This window comes from Piliocolobus tephrosceles, chromosome 3, assembly GCF_002776525.5.
Source record: "Piliocolobus tephrosceles isolate RC106 chromosome 3, ASM277652v3, whole genome shotgun sequence".
Lineage (NCBI taxonomy): Eukaryota > Metazoa > Chordata > Mammalia > Primates > Cercopithecidae > Piliocolobus > Piliocolobus tephrosceles.
The window spans coordinates 78,806,354-78,822,808 of NC_045436.1; the positions used below are offsets into that span (position 1 = coordinate 78,806,354).

Sequence of the window (16,455 nt, forward strand, 5' to 3'; positions counted from 1 at the left end):
TGGTCGTGGCAATTTCTTGAAATAAGACAACAAAGTTTGTCACATTGATTGACTCTTCCTTTCACGAAGATTTTTCTGTAGCTTGTGATGCTGTTTGATAGCATTTTATCCACAGAACTTCTTTCAAAATTGGAGTCAGTTCTCTCAAACCCTGCTTCTGTTTTATCAACTAAGTTTAAGTAATATTCCAAATCTTTTGTTATCATCTCAACAATGCTAACTATGGGTAGATTCCATCTCAAGAAACTACTTTCTTTGTTTATCCATAAGAAGCAGCTACTCAGCTGTTCAAGTTTCATCATGAGATTGAAGCAATCCACTCACATCCTCAGGCTCCATTACTAATTCTAGTTCTCTTGCTCTTTCCACATCTGTAGTTACTTCCTCCACTAAGTTTCAAACCCCTCATAGTCATCCAAAAGGGTTGAAATTACCTTCTGCCCAGCTCATGTTAATATTGATATTTGATTTCCTCTCATGCATCACATAATTTCCTCCCATGAATCACAATTTTTTGGTTTTGTTTTTGTTTGTTTTGAGACAGAGTCTCACTCTGGTTGCGCAGGCTGGAGTGCAGTGGCATGATCTCAGCTCACGGCAGCCTCCACCTCCTGGGCTTAGGTGATTCCTCCACCTCAGCCTCCTGAGTAACTGGGATTACAGGCACGCACCACCATACCCCGTCTTTTTTTTTTTTTTTTTTTTTTTGTATTTTTAGTAGAAATGGGATTTCACTGTGTTGCCCAGGCTGGTCTTGAACTCCTGGACTCATACATTCCACTCGCCTCGGCCTCCCAGAGTGCTGGGATTACAGGCATGTGCCACCGCGCCCAGCCTACAGATGTTTTTAATGGCATCCAGAATGGTGAATCCTTTCAAGAAGTTTTCCAGTTTACTTTTGTCCGGATTCATCAGAGGAATCACTATCTATGGCAGCCTTAGAAAATGTATTTCTTAAATAATAAGACTTGAAAGTCAAAATTCCTTCTTGATCCATGAGCTACAGAATAGATGCCATGTTAGCAGGCATGAAACCAACATTCATCTCCTAGTACATCTCCGTTAGAGCTCTTGGGCGACCAGTGCATTGTCAGTGAGCAGTAATATTTTGAAAGGAATCTTTTTCTTTGAGCAGTAGGTTTCAGCATTAATATTATTAATTATATTAACTATATTATATATTAAGTATATTACCTATATATTATATATATTAATTATATATTAATATTATTAAAATATTCAGTAAACCATGCTATAAATTGAGGTGCTGTCATCCAGGCTTTGTTGTTGCGTTTCTAGAGCACAGGCAGAGTAGATTTTGCTTCATTCTTAAGGAATCTTAAGGAATGGTAGATGAGCATTGGCTTCAACTTAAAGTCACAGGCAGCAGGATCCCCTAACGAGAAAGTCAGCCTGTCCTTTGAAGCCAGTTATTGACCTCTCTCTAGTTAGAAAGTCCTAGGTGGCATTTTCTTCCATGAGAAGGCTGTTTTGGTCTGCGTTGAAAATCTGTTTGTTAGTATAACCACCTTCATCATAGCTATATCTTCTGACAAATTTGCTGCAGTTTCTACATGAGCACTTGCTGCTTCACCGTGCACTTTTATGTAATGGAGACGGATTGTTTAAACTTCGTGAACCAACCTCTGCTTTCAACTTTTCTTCTGCTGCTTTGTCACCTCACTCAGCCTTCGTAGAATTGAAGGGAGTTAGTGCCTTGCTCTGGATTGGGCTTTGGCTTAAGGGAATGTTGTGGGTTGTGTGATCTTCTGTCCAGACCATTCAAACTTCCTCCATAACAGCAGTGGGACTGTTTTACTTTCTTTGCATTTGTGGGTTCAGTGAAGTAGCGCTTTCAGTTTGCTTCAAGAACTTTCCCTCTGCATTCACAACGTGGCTAACTCTTTGGCACAAGAGACCTAGCTTTTGGCCTATCTAGGCTATTGACATGCCTTCCTCATTAAGTTTAATCATTTCTAGCTTTTGATTCAAAGTGAGAGACATGTGACTCTTCCTTTCAGTTAAACACTTAGAGGCCATTGTAGCCTCTAAGTGTTAGTGGCCTAATTTCAGTATTGTGTTTCAGGGAATAGGGAGGCCTGAGGCCTGAGGAGAGGGAGAGAGAAGTGGGGCAGGCTGATGGAGCCGTCAGACCACACACAGACATTTGTTTGCTGTCTTACATGGGCACATTTGTGGTGCTGCAAAACAATTAAAATTTTAACATCAAAGATCATTGATCACAGATCACTATAATTCATACAATAATAATGAACATGTTTGAAAGATTGTGAAAATTACCAAATTGTGACACAGAGACATGAAGTGAACATGCACTATGGGAAAAATGACATTGTTAGACTTGATCAGTGTAGGGTTGCCACAAATCTTCAATTTATTTATTTTTTTTAAAAAAGACTGTATCTGGTCAGATGCGGTGGCTTATGCCTGTAATTCCAGCACCTTGGGAGGCTGAAGCAGGCAGATCACTTGAGGTCAGGAGTTCTAGACCAGCCTGGCCAAAATGGTGAAACCATGCTTCTACTAAAAATACAAAAATTAGATGGCCATGGTGTGTGCGCCTGTAGTCCCCAGCTACTCAGGAAGCTGAGGTGGGAGGATCACTTGAACCTGGAAGGTGGAGGTTGCAGTGAGCTGAGATCGTGCCACTACACTCCAGCCTGGGCAACAGAGCAAGAGTCCATCTCAAAAAAGAAAGAAAGAAAGAAAGAGACAGAGAGAGAGAGAGAGGGAGAGAGAGAGCAGTATCTGTGAAGCATAATACAGTGAAGTGCAATAAAACAAGGTATGCCTCCATATTACAGTCATTCTATGAGAGACTATAGATTAGGTACAAATTTTTTAAAAAGTGCCTAACAGTGTCTGCAATATTATGGTGACTCAGATAATGTATATTTGTTGAGTGAGGTATGTTGGAAACTGAAACTTTAATCAGTGTAAAAATTATTGAGAGATACGTTACATGTTGTTGTAGTCTTTGAAATCCAAATTGCTTTTGCACTTACAGACTTAGTTCTGATTAGCCACTTTTCAAGTACTTCCTAGCTATGGGAGTAGCATGGCCAATGCTGCTATATTGGACATGAGAGTTCAAGATCCTTTCATCCTTTTTACTTTCGGTGACACCACACTGACATTCTTGACATTTTCTTTTTGGTTTCTCCAAGGCAATATAGACGAATTCTGTATATGTATTAATAAGCATGTCCTTTTGAAGGTTTATGAGTTTAGAAATTAAAAGTCAAATGTTTCTTTTTTTTTTTTTTTAATGACCTTAGGATTTTATATCAGTTTAGAAGCTCCAGATTTGAAATCTGCAGTTAAGTGTAATTTGGCAATACCTAAGATAGTGGAAAGCAGCACGATAGCTATTCATCTGGAAAGTTGTGCAGCAATATAAACGTGTAGGGGAGATTAGACCATTCCTGGAAAGAGGAGAGTTTAGTCGAATCAGCCTCAAAGGGAGGTCAAATTTGCCATTGAAGTTGCAGATCAGAACAACCTCACACAGGAACCCTGAAAAGCTGATGTATTAGCCATCTGGTGGTCAGGTTGGGCATTGCAGTCATTCGCTTAGCTGATAGGTTTTCTTTAACTTGCAATTTAAATTAGTTCTCCATTTTTGTCTAAAAAAGCCTATTTCTAGTTTTAACATTTTTGGCCTTTTTGAGGGATATGGCAGGTCTGGTCACTGTAATTTATTGTTTTATTTCTCATGATGATCCTGAAAAAAGCATTATTAGTAAACTTGGACAATGGAGTTTGCTTTTTTGCTTTGAATTAAAAAATAGTGGTTTCCTCAGTTATTTTTTTGTTTTTGTTTTTGTTTGTTTTTTTGAGACAGAGTCTTGCTCTGTCGCCCAGGTTGGAGCAGTGGCAGGATCTCGGCTCACTGCCAATTTCCGCCTCCTGGGGTCATGCCATTCTCCTGCCTCAGCCTCCCAAGTAGCTGGGACTACAGGCGTGTGGCACCACACCCGGCTAATTTTTTGTATTTTTAGTAGAGACAGGGTTTCACCGTGTTAGCCGGGATAGTCTTGATCTCCTGACCTCGTGATCCACCCACCTCGGATTCCCAAAGTGCTGAGATTACAGGCGTGAGCCAGCGCACCCGGCCTTGTTTTTGTTTTTGAGAGAGTCTCGCTCAGTCGCCCAGGCTGGAGTGCAGTGGCATGATCGATCTTGGCTCACTTCAACCTCTGTCTCCTGGGCTTCAGTGATTCCCTGCCTCAGCCTCTTGAGTAGCTGAGATTTCAGGTGCACGCCACCACGCCTGGCTAATTTTTGTATTTTTAGTAGAGACACAGTTTCGCCATGTTGGCCGGGCTGGTCTCAGACTCCTGACCTGCCTCAGATGATCCACCTGCCTCGGCTTCCCAAAGTGCTGGGATTATAGGCATGAGCCATCGTGCTTGGCCTATTTTTTAAAAAGTAGGTTAATGTGCATAGACTTAGTTCTTCTTTGAAGATGAGAAAAAGACAACAGCTTATGAAACGTTATGAAAATCATGTAGTTTCTATGGGCTGTGCCCCTGTGTACAAATACATACTTTCCCCCCAAAGCGGTGGGAGATTTCTGGCATAATCTAAAACATCTGTCATTCTCCTTTAAACTTCTCTACCCGGATGAGTAGTGGAACTCTTGGTTCTGTGATTGCCATTCTAATCATGAGGTAATAGAAATCAAGGTACTTCTCTTTTATTCTTTATTTTTATTTGCCACTTTTGTTTTTATAGAAGTGATACTCATATCTGAAATACAGCCTACAAATACCTCTGTCTTCCTAGAATACATAAGCATAATGAAATGTGCCTAGGACAACATGTGCACCATATTAGATGGCTACCGGTGTAATACCTGTTTGTTGAACTTAAAGAAAGGGAATCAGGAGAGGAGAATCTGGTAATTGATTTAATAATCACTGATAGGAATTTGAGTTGTGTACTCTTTCTAGTTACCTGTTCAACAGTACACTGTTGGTTTTGCTACCTTTTGAGACTTTCTTTCTTTAATTTCAGAAAATAAAGCAGTTGGAGTGATGAAGTCGGGCCATGTATTTACAATTGAGCCAATGATTTGTGAAGGTGAGAAAAAAGGATGCCATGATATTCTTCAGTTGAATTTGTGTGTATTTTAGTCTATTCATCGTGTCAGTGGTTTTTTTCTACCTGCTTGCTTTTTGCTTCCTACTTATTCCCTGTCCCACCTCAAACTTGATTCAGTGTCGTGGAGAACTGAAAATTGAGAGGTTTGGCAAGAAGACATGGTTTCTACGTGGTAATCTTCTGTCAGGAGATGCTGAAGTGATCTTCCGACAGATCTTCTGTCAGGAGATGCTGAAGTCCCTTTACCTAAAGCTCATGTCAGAGGGTGCACTGTAATAATGAGGCGCCCAGGTCAAGTCTGTGTGGATGTTCCTGCTTGACATAGGAGAGGGAAGAGGAGGGAACAAAGTGGAGCATTTGATGAGCCACCCAGTTTGAGGCAGATATGATTATATGGTTTAATTCTTCACAATTTATAAGGTGGTGTTATCCCCATTATACAAAGGCGGAAACTGGTCCTTGAAGAGGGTGAGTAGCTTGCCTGTAACTTTTAGCTCGTTACCTGGCAGAATTTGTCAGACTCAGCTCATGAGCTGTTATGACGCTTCATGGTCTGCACTCATGTCATCACATGGCATCATATCGCTGTTGTGGGGAAAGCACACCAAGGACACACTTGGCTCTGGCAGCCTCCCCACTGTTGTCATTCCTTCCAGACAGGCTTGTAGCAGTGATAGGAGACTTGGAGTCACAATTAGGGCTCCTCACTGAGATGTTCAGAGTAATTCTAGTAATGGAGCTTCCTGGTTAGGCGATGTAAAGTGAGGCAGTAGCAGTAGAGCTTGTGTGTCCTGAGCCCTGTATTAAAGGATACTCCCTCTCTGGATCCTTCCAGTCTTTTTATAACCCAGTCTCGGGAGCGACTTCTATATTCTCTTTCTTAGAAGTGATTCACTGAATCTAGCCCGCACTCAAGGGGAGCAGAAGCTCATACAAGGGCGTGCATGCCAGGAGGGTGGGGATCACTGAAGTCACTTTAAAGGCTGCCTTCTAAAGCTGATTCCTTATTGCATTTTCTGTAAAATGAAAATTAGAATCCCTATCTTGCCAACACCCAGGGCTGCTAGACTGAGATGATTTATATTAACATAAAGTACTTTATATACTTTAAAAGACTGTACAGATGTGCAGTAAAGTTTTTGTTATCCTCTTGTAATAAGGATAAAGTTCTGATCATGTGCAACCAGTTGTAAAGATGGTAAGTATTTAGCAGTGAAAAGAAAGAAAGTGGGAGGAAAGTGTCATTTTGGCTACATATTTCCATTAACTAGGTTGGTGAGCCGTGATGTAGTATTTTCAGTAAGCAAATAACTTTCTATACAGCCAGCACAGATAATTAATCATCAAATTATATCAGATATACTTTAGTGTAACTCAGCTAGGTTAAATCCCTGGAATAGAAAGTCTCAAATCTGCAGGAGAGTTTCCTCAGAATAGCCAAATAAATTTGACTTGACATTACTAAAAATCCTGTTTTATCAGATTACAATAAAATCATAGTAGTAGTGTTTTAAATCCATTTGTGTAAAGGCCATTACATTGGAAAACATCGATTTACTCATCTTTAGTTGCTTGATGAGGCATGAGTTAACTATTTTAGGCTGCCTCATATTTTCTTTTTAGCCTGGGATTTAATATTGCAAAAGTAGTTTACTTCACTACAGAGTTTATGTTCTGGGATTTGTCTGTCTGAGTCAGTGAGTCCTAGAGGTTAATATGTTTCACCTAAAAATGAAGAAAGTATTGATTTTTTTTTAAAACATCTAATTTTGGAAGAAGAAAGCTCGCAAATACATCTTTTACAGTAGTATCTAGAATTGCCTTTCTCATTCCACCTCTGCTTCACATTCTCTTGGGCCTTTGCTTTCTGCTTTCCCTCATTATGCCCTCTTCACCCCCATTCTCTCCTTTCCCTAAGTTTTCTTTCATGGCCTCCCAGGTTCACTGTCCCTTCGCTTCCCTTCTCTGGTTTCAACTCCTATCCAGACCATTCTGCCTCATATTTTTCTTATCCTCTCACACCAGTCTTTCTTTTGTCCCTCTTTCTGGTTCCAGGGGTGTAGTTCACAAAAACTTTACGGTATAATCTGTTCTCACCCTCTGTTTGTGTGCCTACCATTTTGAAATTATATCAGGAATTGAATGCTGTAATAAAACTGTAAACATTTACATGATTTCCTTCACTATATATGCTGACTATAGTTTTGTCAGATGCCAAAATTAAACTAGGAAAGAGCTAAATTCATTAATTCAAATTTTTTTTCTTTCTGATTTTTAAATTGTAAAATACTTCAAACATCAAACATACTGAAGACCAAAATGAAGTTGGAAGGGCATTAGCTAAAACAATTGGCATGTAAATAAGGATCTTAGTAGTGAATTTTCTACTTGGCTTTCTTCTTGATAGAGTTCATTTAGAAAACTGAGTGATTGAACTGAGAAATTGTTTTTGTTGAAGGCGGATGGCAGGATGAAACCTGGCCAGATGGTTGGACTGCGGTGACAAGAGACGGAAAGCGGTCTGCTCAGTTTGAGCACACCCTCCTGGTCACAGACACTGGCTGCGAAATCCTAACCCGGCGACTTGACAGTGCACGGCCTCACTTCATGTCTCAATTTTAATTGCTCCCAGGATGGCACATCTCAGTGATACCTTCTTACTGTACTATGCATTTTATTGATAGTACAGAAAGGAAGAGGAACCTTTTTTTAATCACTTGTTTTGTTTTGACTATACATAAGACAGGACTGCAGCATTTGATGTGTGTCCTCAAGAACTTGTCTCGGGTCTGAAAAAGCTGAGAAGAATAGAGGAGACATTGCCCAACTCTTCAGCCCTCCCCCTGCACACCTGTTTTCTCATTTGCCCTTTGAGCACTTTTACTTAAACTTGCTTCTAGTTGTTTTTATCACTGCCACAAAACAGCCATCAAGAGCCAGCTGCTTTCCAGGTGAACATTGGAAATGAGAATCTTTGAAACTTTAGCAATATATGTTGCACCAGATTTTAAAAATTATATATATGGAAATATATATGTATACATTTTAAATTCCATATACATAATTACCAAACACTATGTGACCCGGGGTTTGTGTTGGTTCTGCTCTGACAGGTTTATATGCTCTTACAAATGGATCCATAGTTTGCAGTGATTTAATTCCTGGTTGGGATTTGGCCTCCCGTCTCCCCCATGCTGATTATTTATCCTTGTAATTGTGCGTAGAGAAGCATTCACCCAATGAGACTTTCTCCAATGTGGACTGTGTGTGTGTCAGTGAATGAATGTAGTAAAATTCATTTTGGAAGGTTATCAGGCTTTTAAAAGTCTAGTTTATGGCAAAAATAGCCATTTTCGAAGTGGTGGCTGACAGTTGCAGGGCATGAGAATTTCATAATACATTTGGTCAGAAATGGAAAAGAAAAAGCCCCCTTTCTTCCCGTTTCTGTTTTACTTCAAGGGCATACTTTGGAGGTGCTCAGAGAAGGGTGAAGGTTGCACTCTGGTGGAGGATGGGGAAAGAGTTCTAAACTGTCTCCAGCTGTGAGCCCAGGAGGTCAAGTGGGCTATTAAAATCTAACATTGAGTAAACGTGATAGTGATGAGGAAGGAATTTTGTGTACTGTAACCTTGCAGTGGAGATGCAGCTGTCCTTGGTGTGCTGAAACACACCTCTCCTTTACATAGTTGGGAACCTCATTAGAAATGACCTCAGCTGCCCAGTATCTCCGTTCCTTTCAGCAGTTGTCCAAGTAGGAGTGTATCCAATGAAGACATATCAGATCACAAAGTCATTGTCATTAGAGTGTACTTGATTACTGGGCATCCTTGTAATATAATTTCATACCACTGACACATTATAAGAGAACATCTTTCCCAGAGTGCCTCAGACCTTATTGCTTTAAAATATAATAATGTTTTCATTACTTTTATTATTTGAATGATTTAGTAAAGTTGACTGAATCTGGTATAGACTTTGGGAGTATGTGAAGTTTTTATCAAACTGTAATATTTGTGAATGGAATGCCTTGCAATATGAATGTTAATATAATGTGTAAAGGGAGATTAAAAAGTTTGAATGATTATTCTACCATGTAGTCATTAACTTGGCTGCATTTCTTTGGGATTTCAGAGGGAAATGGTGGGAATGGGGAGGCTGTTTGATAATCTAAAATAAATTCACGACCATTTGAGTAGAAATGCTTTTTCAGGTGCAGTGACTGTACATAAACTCAATAGAGTGCCGGCAGCATTTGAGATGTAACCATATTTTTGAGAGCTTTTAAGACAGAATGCTGAATATTAGGGGAGTATTTTATGTACTGATTGTGGAATTAACAGTGTGGGCTTATTCAGTGTCTGTCATTAGAAGATAAGCTCAAGGAAAAAAGATCTTGGTGGAATAGTTTTTTGGTTAAAAGATAAAACACTGGTGATAATGCTTTTCTTAGTTTGGGAGATTTTAAAACAACATGGGCTCTAGTCCAATTGCATATAACTAATTACAAGTGTTCATTGGGTTTAGGTGACAAAACACCTAGTTTCATCATTCTGCCACCTTTTTACGAAATCACTAGCTACTTGTGAGACTGAGGTGGGAGGATCGCTTGAGCCCAGGAGTTCAAGGTTACAGTGAGCTATGATTATGCCCCTACACTCCAGCCCGGGTGAGAGAGTGAGACCTCATCTCAACCAAAAAAAAAAGTATTAACTTTTTTTACATTAACTTTTAGAATACTTTTTTTTCCCTCCCTGCCAGTCTTCCAACTCCTTTGGAATTATAACTTAGAAGAAGGGAAACATGAAGTTCATTTTATGTCTTTTGTTGATAAAATGGATTAACCAATCTTTATACCACTCACGCCCACATATCTAAATTAATAGGCAGGAGTTGGTGAGGAGGTTTAGGAATTTGTTTGCCTGGTTCCTCAGTTTGTTCTCTAACGACTTCTGGGTTTTCATTGGATTTGGTTAAATCTGAGAGCAGGATGCTCTACTTTGCTTAAGCTCTACCCTCATGGTATCTGTAAGCGATTTCCTTCTTGTTTTTCCCTTCCTTTAAAATTTTTATGTGTCTCCAACTTTTTATATTGAAAATTTTCAAATTATAGGAAAGTTGAAAGTACAGTACAGTGAAATAATCATATATCCTTTACCTTTAACAATTGTCATTTTGTCACCTTTATCTCTGTATAAGCACTTTTCTTTTGAAAGAAGCAACATTGTACTTCACCCTACTACATCAGCATGTATCTCTTTCTTAACCTAATGACATTCTTTTACATGATCATAATACAATTAGAAATTTAATATTAATACAGAATTATATAATATATAGTACATACACTTTAATTTTCCCCCAAAATGTTATTTAAAGCTTCCAAATTCATGGCATTTAGTTGTCATTATCTGTAGTCTCTTTTGTGTGTGTGTGTGTGTGTGTGTGTGTGTGTGTGTGTGAGATGGAGTTTCATTCTGGTTCAGCCTGGAGTGCAGTGGCACAGTCTTGGCTCACTGCAACCTCCACCTCCTGGGTTCAAGCGATTCTCCTGCCTCAGCCTCCCAAGTAGCTGGGATTACAGGCCCCCACCATGATGCCGGCTAATTTTTGTATTTTTAGTAGAGACAGGGTTTCACTATGTTGATGCCAGGCTGGTCTCGAACTCCTGACCTCTGGTGATCCACCTGCCTTGGCCTCCCAAAGTGCTGTGATTACAGGAGTGAGCCACCGTACCTGGTCTTAGTCTTCTTAACTCTAGCAGCCGTGTCTAATCCTTTGCAAGGATCTTTTGTTAATCTGTGGTGGCGGATATCACGAAAATTATGCATGGGCCTTTGAGCTCATCAGCTATTGTTAGCATATTTTATGTGTAGCCCAAGACAATTATTCTTCCACTGTGGCCCAGGGAAGCCAAAAGGTTGGACACCCATGCTAGAATAACCTTCACACCTTTTTTGATGTCTTAAGAAATGGACACTTGAAAAATCCGGTTAGTTTACAAAAGTCCATTTGTCTGTTCCTCATGAGGATAGATTCAGGATAAACATCTTGGTGGAAGACTCCAGAGATGGCAGTTGTATGCCCCAATTCATTGTACAACATGAGGCACCTTATTGCTGATGCAACGTTTGATCACTTGGTGTTTGTCAGACCTTTTCGCTGTAAAAATACCTTTTTCCTAAACAAGTAATCTGGGAGATTAATATTTGCTTATTTGCTTGATGCTACCAGACAGATGTAAAATTGTTTCAAAATTACTACACCAAAATCACTGCTAACAATAAAGTACACAATTTCTTTGTGATTCTTTTTTTTCTCAGAACATATTGAAGTAATTTAGATCTTATTGTATTCTGAATTTCATAAACCATGGGCTACTTTTTAACAATGAATGCAGCGAATCTCCGGGGGAAAAAATAGAGGTCGGGAGGATATATTAGTGGTCTGGAAGTTAGAAATACTGCATCTGTTTGAGACAGTGTAGTAAGATTCTGTCTAAATCTGATGGCGTTTAAACTTTTACCAAGCTCTCTAGCTACAAGAGGAGCAAATTATACTACTTGTAAATTATACCACACTTGCGGCAGTGTGGCTCATTTTCCAACTCCTTTATATTAGAACATAACATCTAGACATTCATGTTTTAGGAACAAACTCTTTCACAACATAGGCTGCATTAGGCTAAAACCTATACAAGTTATGTTTTGTTCTGTTTTAAAAATGGACACCTAAGGAAAGGTTAGCTTAGCACAGAGTCTATGGAAACTCGCTGGCCCTCTTGGGGCAGCCTTCTCTTCGTCTTCCTTTTGGTGCTAAGTAGGAAAAAGAGAAAAATAGTTTGCATTTATTTGGGTGTTTTGCAAGATGAAGCAGGAATAAGGTGGCCCTGGCTATGTGTTACCTGCTGCTTTTCATTTTGGGTACTGTGGGTGAGCAACAACAGAACTGTCTGTGTATGGCGATTCTGGTTAATTTTGAAAAAAGGTCGACACTGGTATTTTACTAGAATACTCCAAAAAGTTAATATATGGAGCACTCAAGAAGGACCTCCTATAAAAATTTTCACTTATCACTATTGTGCTGTTAGTCGTTCACAGTATTTCAGTAGTTTTTTGTTGTTCCCCAGGCTGGAGGCAGTGGCATGATCATGGCTAACTGCAGCCTTGACCTCCTGGGCTCAAGCAGTCCTCTCACCTCAGCTTGTCAAGTAACTAGGACTACAAGCATGTTCCAACACACCTGATTATTATTATTATTCTGTAGAGACAGGGTCTCACTGTGTGGCCCAGGCTGATCTTAAACTTCTGGCCTCAAGTGATCCTCCCACTTCAGCCTCCCAAAGTGCTTGGATTACAGGCGTGAGCCACCATACCCGGCCAATTTTTATAATTTTTGAATTGATTCTGTGGCTAGGAGAACAAATCACCACATTTCTCTGTGGCAGTCTCCTATTTGTGCAGTGATATGACAACTACCAACTGTTTTATTCTTTATAGAATGTGACTGGCTATCAAACAAATTTGCTTTTTTTCAGTAGTTGGGTCAGAGATCACAAGACAATTCAGGGTAGAATTTTTAAAACTTAAATCTGAGTTTGAGCCCTGGATGATTCTGAGGAAACAATGCTAAGGATAAGAACGTTTAGTATTAACATGTAGATAAGAGAAAGAGATCAATATATTTTAAAGCATGTTCTGCTGTTTTATCTTAACATATCTCGATTTTTTGGCAGTCAAGAGTACATGTTTAAACTGGAGGTAATTCAATGGTGGGTTATCATTCCTTTCTTGAAAGGAGCATTTGCATATTTCTCTTACACATAAGGAATTCTGATATGATGTCCAGTTTGATAAAAATCAATCTGCTTAAGAGCCCATTACGCTGCTTTGTCACCGTAACGTTCCACCAAAGGAAATCTTGTATAATAGAGGACTTTGCACATCCTTGTTCACTTGGTAGTTGTTCCTTAAAGACACAATTACCTTGGTATAGTTCTATGCAATTATTATCTAAATAGCTGTTTACACAGTACTTAATAAAATGTTTTCCAAATGTGTTTGTAGTATACTTTTTCTAAAAGGTATTTGCTGACAAAGAAATTGATCTTGTGTGTGAATTGAAAAGAATGGGCTGAAACCATTAGTCAACAGTCTCCCTGTAGGCCCAAAGAACTAACTGTACTTTAGGACTTTGATCATCAGCCTACTTGGCAGATTGGTAGCTGAGCAGAAAAGTTCTGAAGCATTTTGTGCATGTAAAATATGTTTCCCCTTCCCCGAGTCAACAAAACATTTTGAGAATTACCAGCTAAGTAAAATCTTCCATTCAGATGGGATGAACAGAAATAGTGCTATGTATACTTTTTGGAGCCGTTTTTGTTAGGTGTTAAGTTGTACACATGTTGACTGGCTCCACTGTAGTAAAGTTTTGGACATAATGCAGTTTTTTCCATACCTGCATCCCAAACGACCTCATCATCCCATACATTCTACTCTATATGTTAGTTGTGTGAATAAAGAACTTGTTCCATGTCAGACATGCCTGTAGACGGACTGTCTTCAGCGAATATCACTAGGTAGGTTAAATAGCAGAATAGGCAAACATGCTAAAAATGGCAATGCAGGAAATACTGGAAGAGAAATTTTTATATTGGGATTATAAAAATTTTCCAATTAAACATAATAAAGATGCTTAAGTTCCTTATATGGCAAAATTTTAGATCTTTTAACTAAAGAAATTTTACCAGCTTTAATGAAATATGCAGTGGAAGTTAATATCCATCTGTATTGCAGTTATATACCTCTTGTCCAAAAAAGCAGCTTAAAGATAACTTTCAAAAGTTTTCCAATTAATGACTTACTGTATATTTCAAAACAGCTACAAGAGCAGCTTTGGAATGTTCTTTCAGAAATTATTGTTTGAGGTGATGGATATTCCAGTTACTCTAATGTGATCATTTACATCGTATGCACATATCAATATTACATGCCCCATAAGTATGTACAACTATTGTGTATCAACTTAAAAAATTTCTACCAATACTTCCAAAGGGGTTGAATCCCAATTTTGGACAACCAGGGTAGATTTGCTAACATGCACATAGTGAATGGTTATTTATTTTTTTGGGGACTGAGTCTCTATCGATCAGGCTGTACTACAGTGGTGCGATCTCGGCTCACTGCAACCTCTGTTTCCCGGGTTTCAAGCGATTCTCCTGCCTCAGCCTGCAGAGTACTGGGATTACAGGTGTTGTGCACCACCACACCCAGCTAATTTTTGTATCTTTAGTGGAAACAGGGTTTCACCATGTTGGCCAGGCTGGTCTCAAACTTCTGACCTCAAGTGATCCACCTGCCTTGGCCTCCCAACGTGCTGGGATTACAGTGTGAGCCACCACGCCCAGCAGTTTTTGGCATATATAACATATGTTTATATATGTTTAGCAATTCCTGAATTCCATTTAAGACGATGTATTAAAATGACCTTAAAAGGAAAGACTTGGCCAGGAGCGGTGGCTCACGCCTGTAATCCCAGCACTTTGGGAGGCTGAGGTGGGCAGATCACCTGAGGTCAGGAGTTCAAGACCAACCTGGCCAACATGGTGAAACCCCGTCTCTACAAAAAATACAAAAATTAACCAGGTGTGGTGGTGGGCACCTGTAATCCCAGCTACTTGGGAAGCAAGGTAGGAGAATCACTTGAACCCGGGAGGTGGAGATTGCAGTGAGGTGAGATCATGCCATTGCACTCCAGTCTGGGCAGCAGAGGGAGACTGGCTTTAAAAAAAAAAAAAAAAAAAAAGCAACTATAGTCAAGTCTCATGAACCAGGAATTCTAATTGTAAAATTATTTTTATTGTTTTTGTGACAGGGTTTCACTCTGCCACCCAGGCTGGAGTGCAGTAGTGTGATCGAAGCTCACTGCAGCCTCGACCTGGTCTCAAGCACAGATTTTATACAACTGATTCTTTAGAGATAGTTGTGCTTTCAGCCAGGAAATGCTAATACTAAACTTAATCAGCTGGCTCAAGAGTATGTACTTTGCCAGAAATGAAAAGTAAATTCAGTAATAGGCTAGCTATAAGAATTGGAGTAGTATTTTAATCTTTTTTTTTTTTTTTTTTTAAAACAGGGTCTCTGTTGCCCAGGCTGTGCAGTGTTGTGATTATGACTCACTACAGTCTCAACCTCCTGGGCTCAAGCCATCTTTCTAACTCAGCCTCCTTAGTAGCTAGGGCCACAGGCACATACCACCCTGCCTGGCCAATTAAAAAAACTTTTTTTTTTTTTTTCTAGAGGAGATGAGGTCTGTGTTGCCCAGGTTGGTCTTGAACTCCTGAGGCCAAGTGATCCTCCTACCTTGGGCTCTCAGAAGTGCTGGGATTACAGTTGTGGGCCACTGCACTTGGCCTATTTTAATATCTTAAAACTGCTTTACATTTTCATATTGGCAAACCTAAATATGTTTGCCATTGCAATTCATGTATATCTCATGTTTAAGAAGAAAAGTCAAAGGACAAGACCTTTAGGAGTTAATTGGCTTTCCTCCATACTCTCCATAACTGTTTTGTTATTGCAGTTGCCAACTTAGGTTACTTTTGTTCCTAGAAGGCTGGGCTACACCAAAGATTACAAACACATCTCTTACAAGTGGAGTAGAAGCTAGTTTTAATTTCTCCTTCCTTTCAGTTCACTTAAGATAATACTTGGGGCCCATTTAGGTCCTCATATCTCCAGCCCTCTAGGTAAAACAGGAGGGAAGCTGGACTACATTGTCAGTCAGGCACTTCAAATGCACCAAAGTTCTGAAAAGGGGAAGTCCTGACCCTACCTACCAGTTTCCCACTTTTCGATCAATGACATGTTGCTCTCTCACACATAATTCTGTGGGAGCCTTTAAACCATATCAATAAATTGAAAAAGTACATAGCATCAATCCAACCAAAAGAGATTTGCATGGTAAATGTGATGCACTGATAAAGACTCTAACGCTAACGTGGAGAAAAAAGGGCACAGAATAGTGCTGATAGTATTCCTTTTGTGTAATTTTAAAGGATATGTATGCCATTGTGCACATAGAAACTCCTGAGAAGATACATAAGAAACTTAACAGTAATCACCCAGTTTTTGCAGGTTAGTGTATAACTTTTCTTTCTCGTTATATAATTTCCTGACAATTTGTATTTTCTAACCCTTAGGTATATTGCATTCATTCATTTATTTTTGTGTCAAGGATTATCAGGATGGTAAGATCCTGGACCATTTCTGTTTGCTTCTTTATACTTCTCAGGATAAAATAACTTAAATGTTATTTACCACTACACCAGGA

At 39.4% G+C, this 16,455-nt stretch overlaps 1 protein-coding gene across 1 annotated transcript in view; it reads left to right on the forward strand.

The window, feature by feature from the left end:
* Positions 1-9,216, forward strand: part of METAP1 (methionyl aminopeptidase 1) — a 74,476-nt gene extending 65,260 nt beyond the window's left edge. Inside the window, exons 10-11 of the mRNA XM_023190933.1 lie at positions 5,041-5,106; positions 7,586-9,216. Coding sequence (XP_023046701.1) covers positions 5,041-5,106; positions 7,586-7,749 — 230 coding nt within the window. The 3' untranslated portion in view covers positions 7,750-9,216. The remainder of the gene's footprint in view (positions 1-5,040; positions 5,107-7,585) is intronic.
* Positions 9,217-16,455: the final 7,239 nt, after the last annotated feature.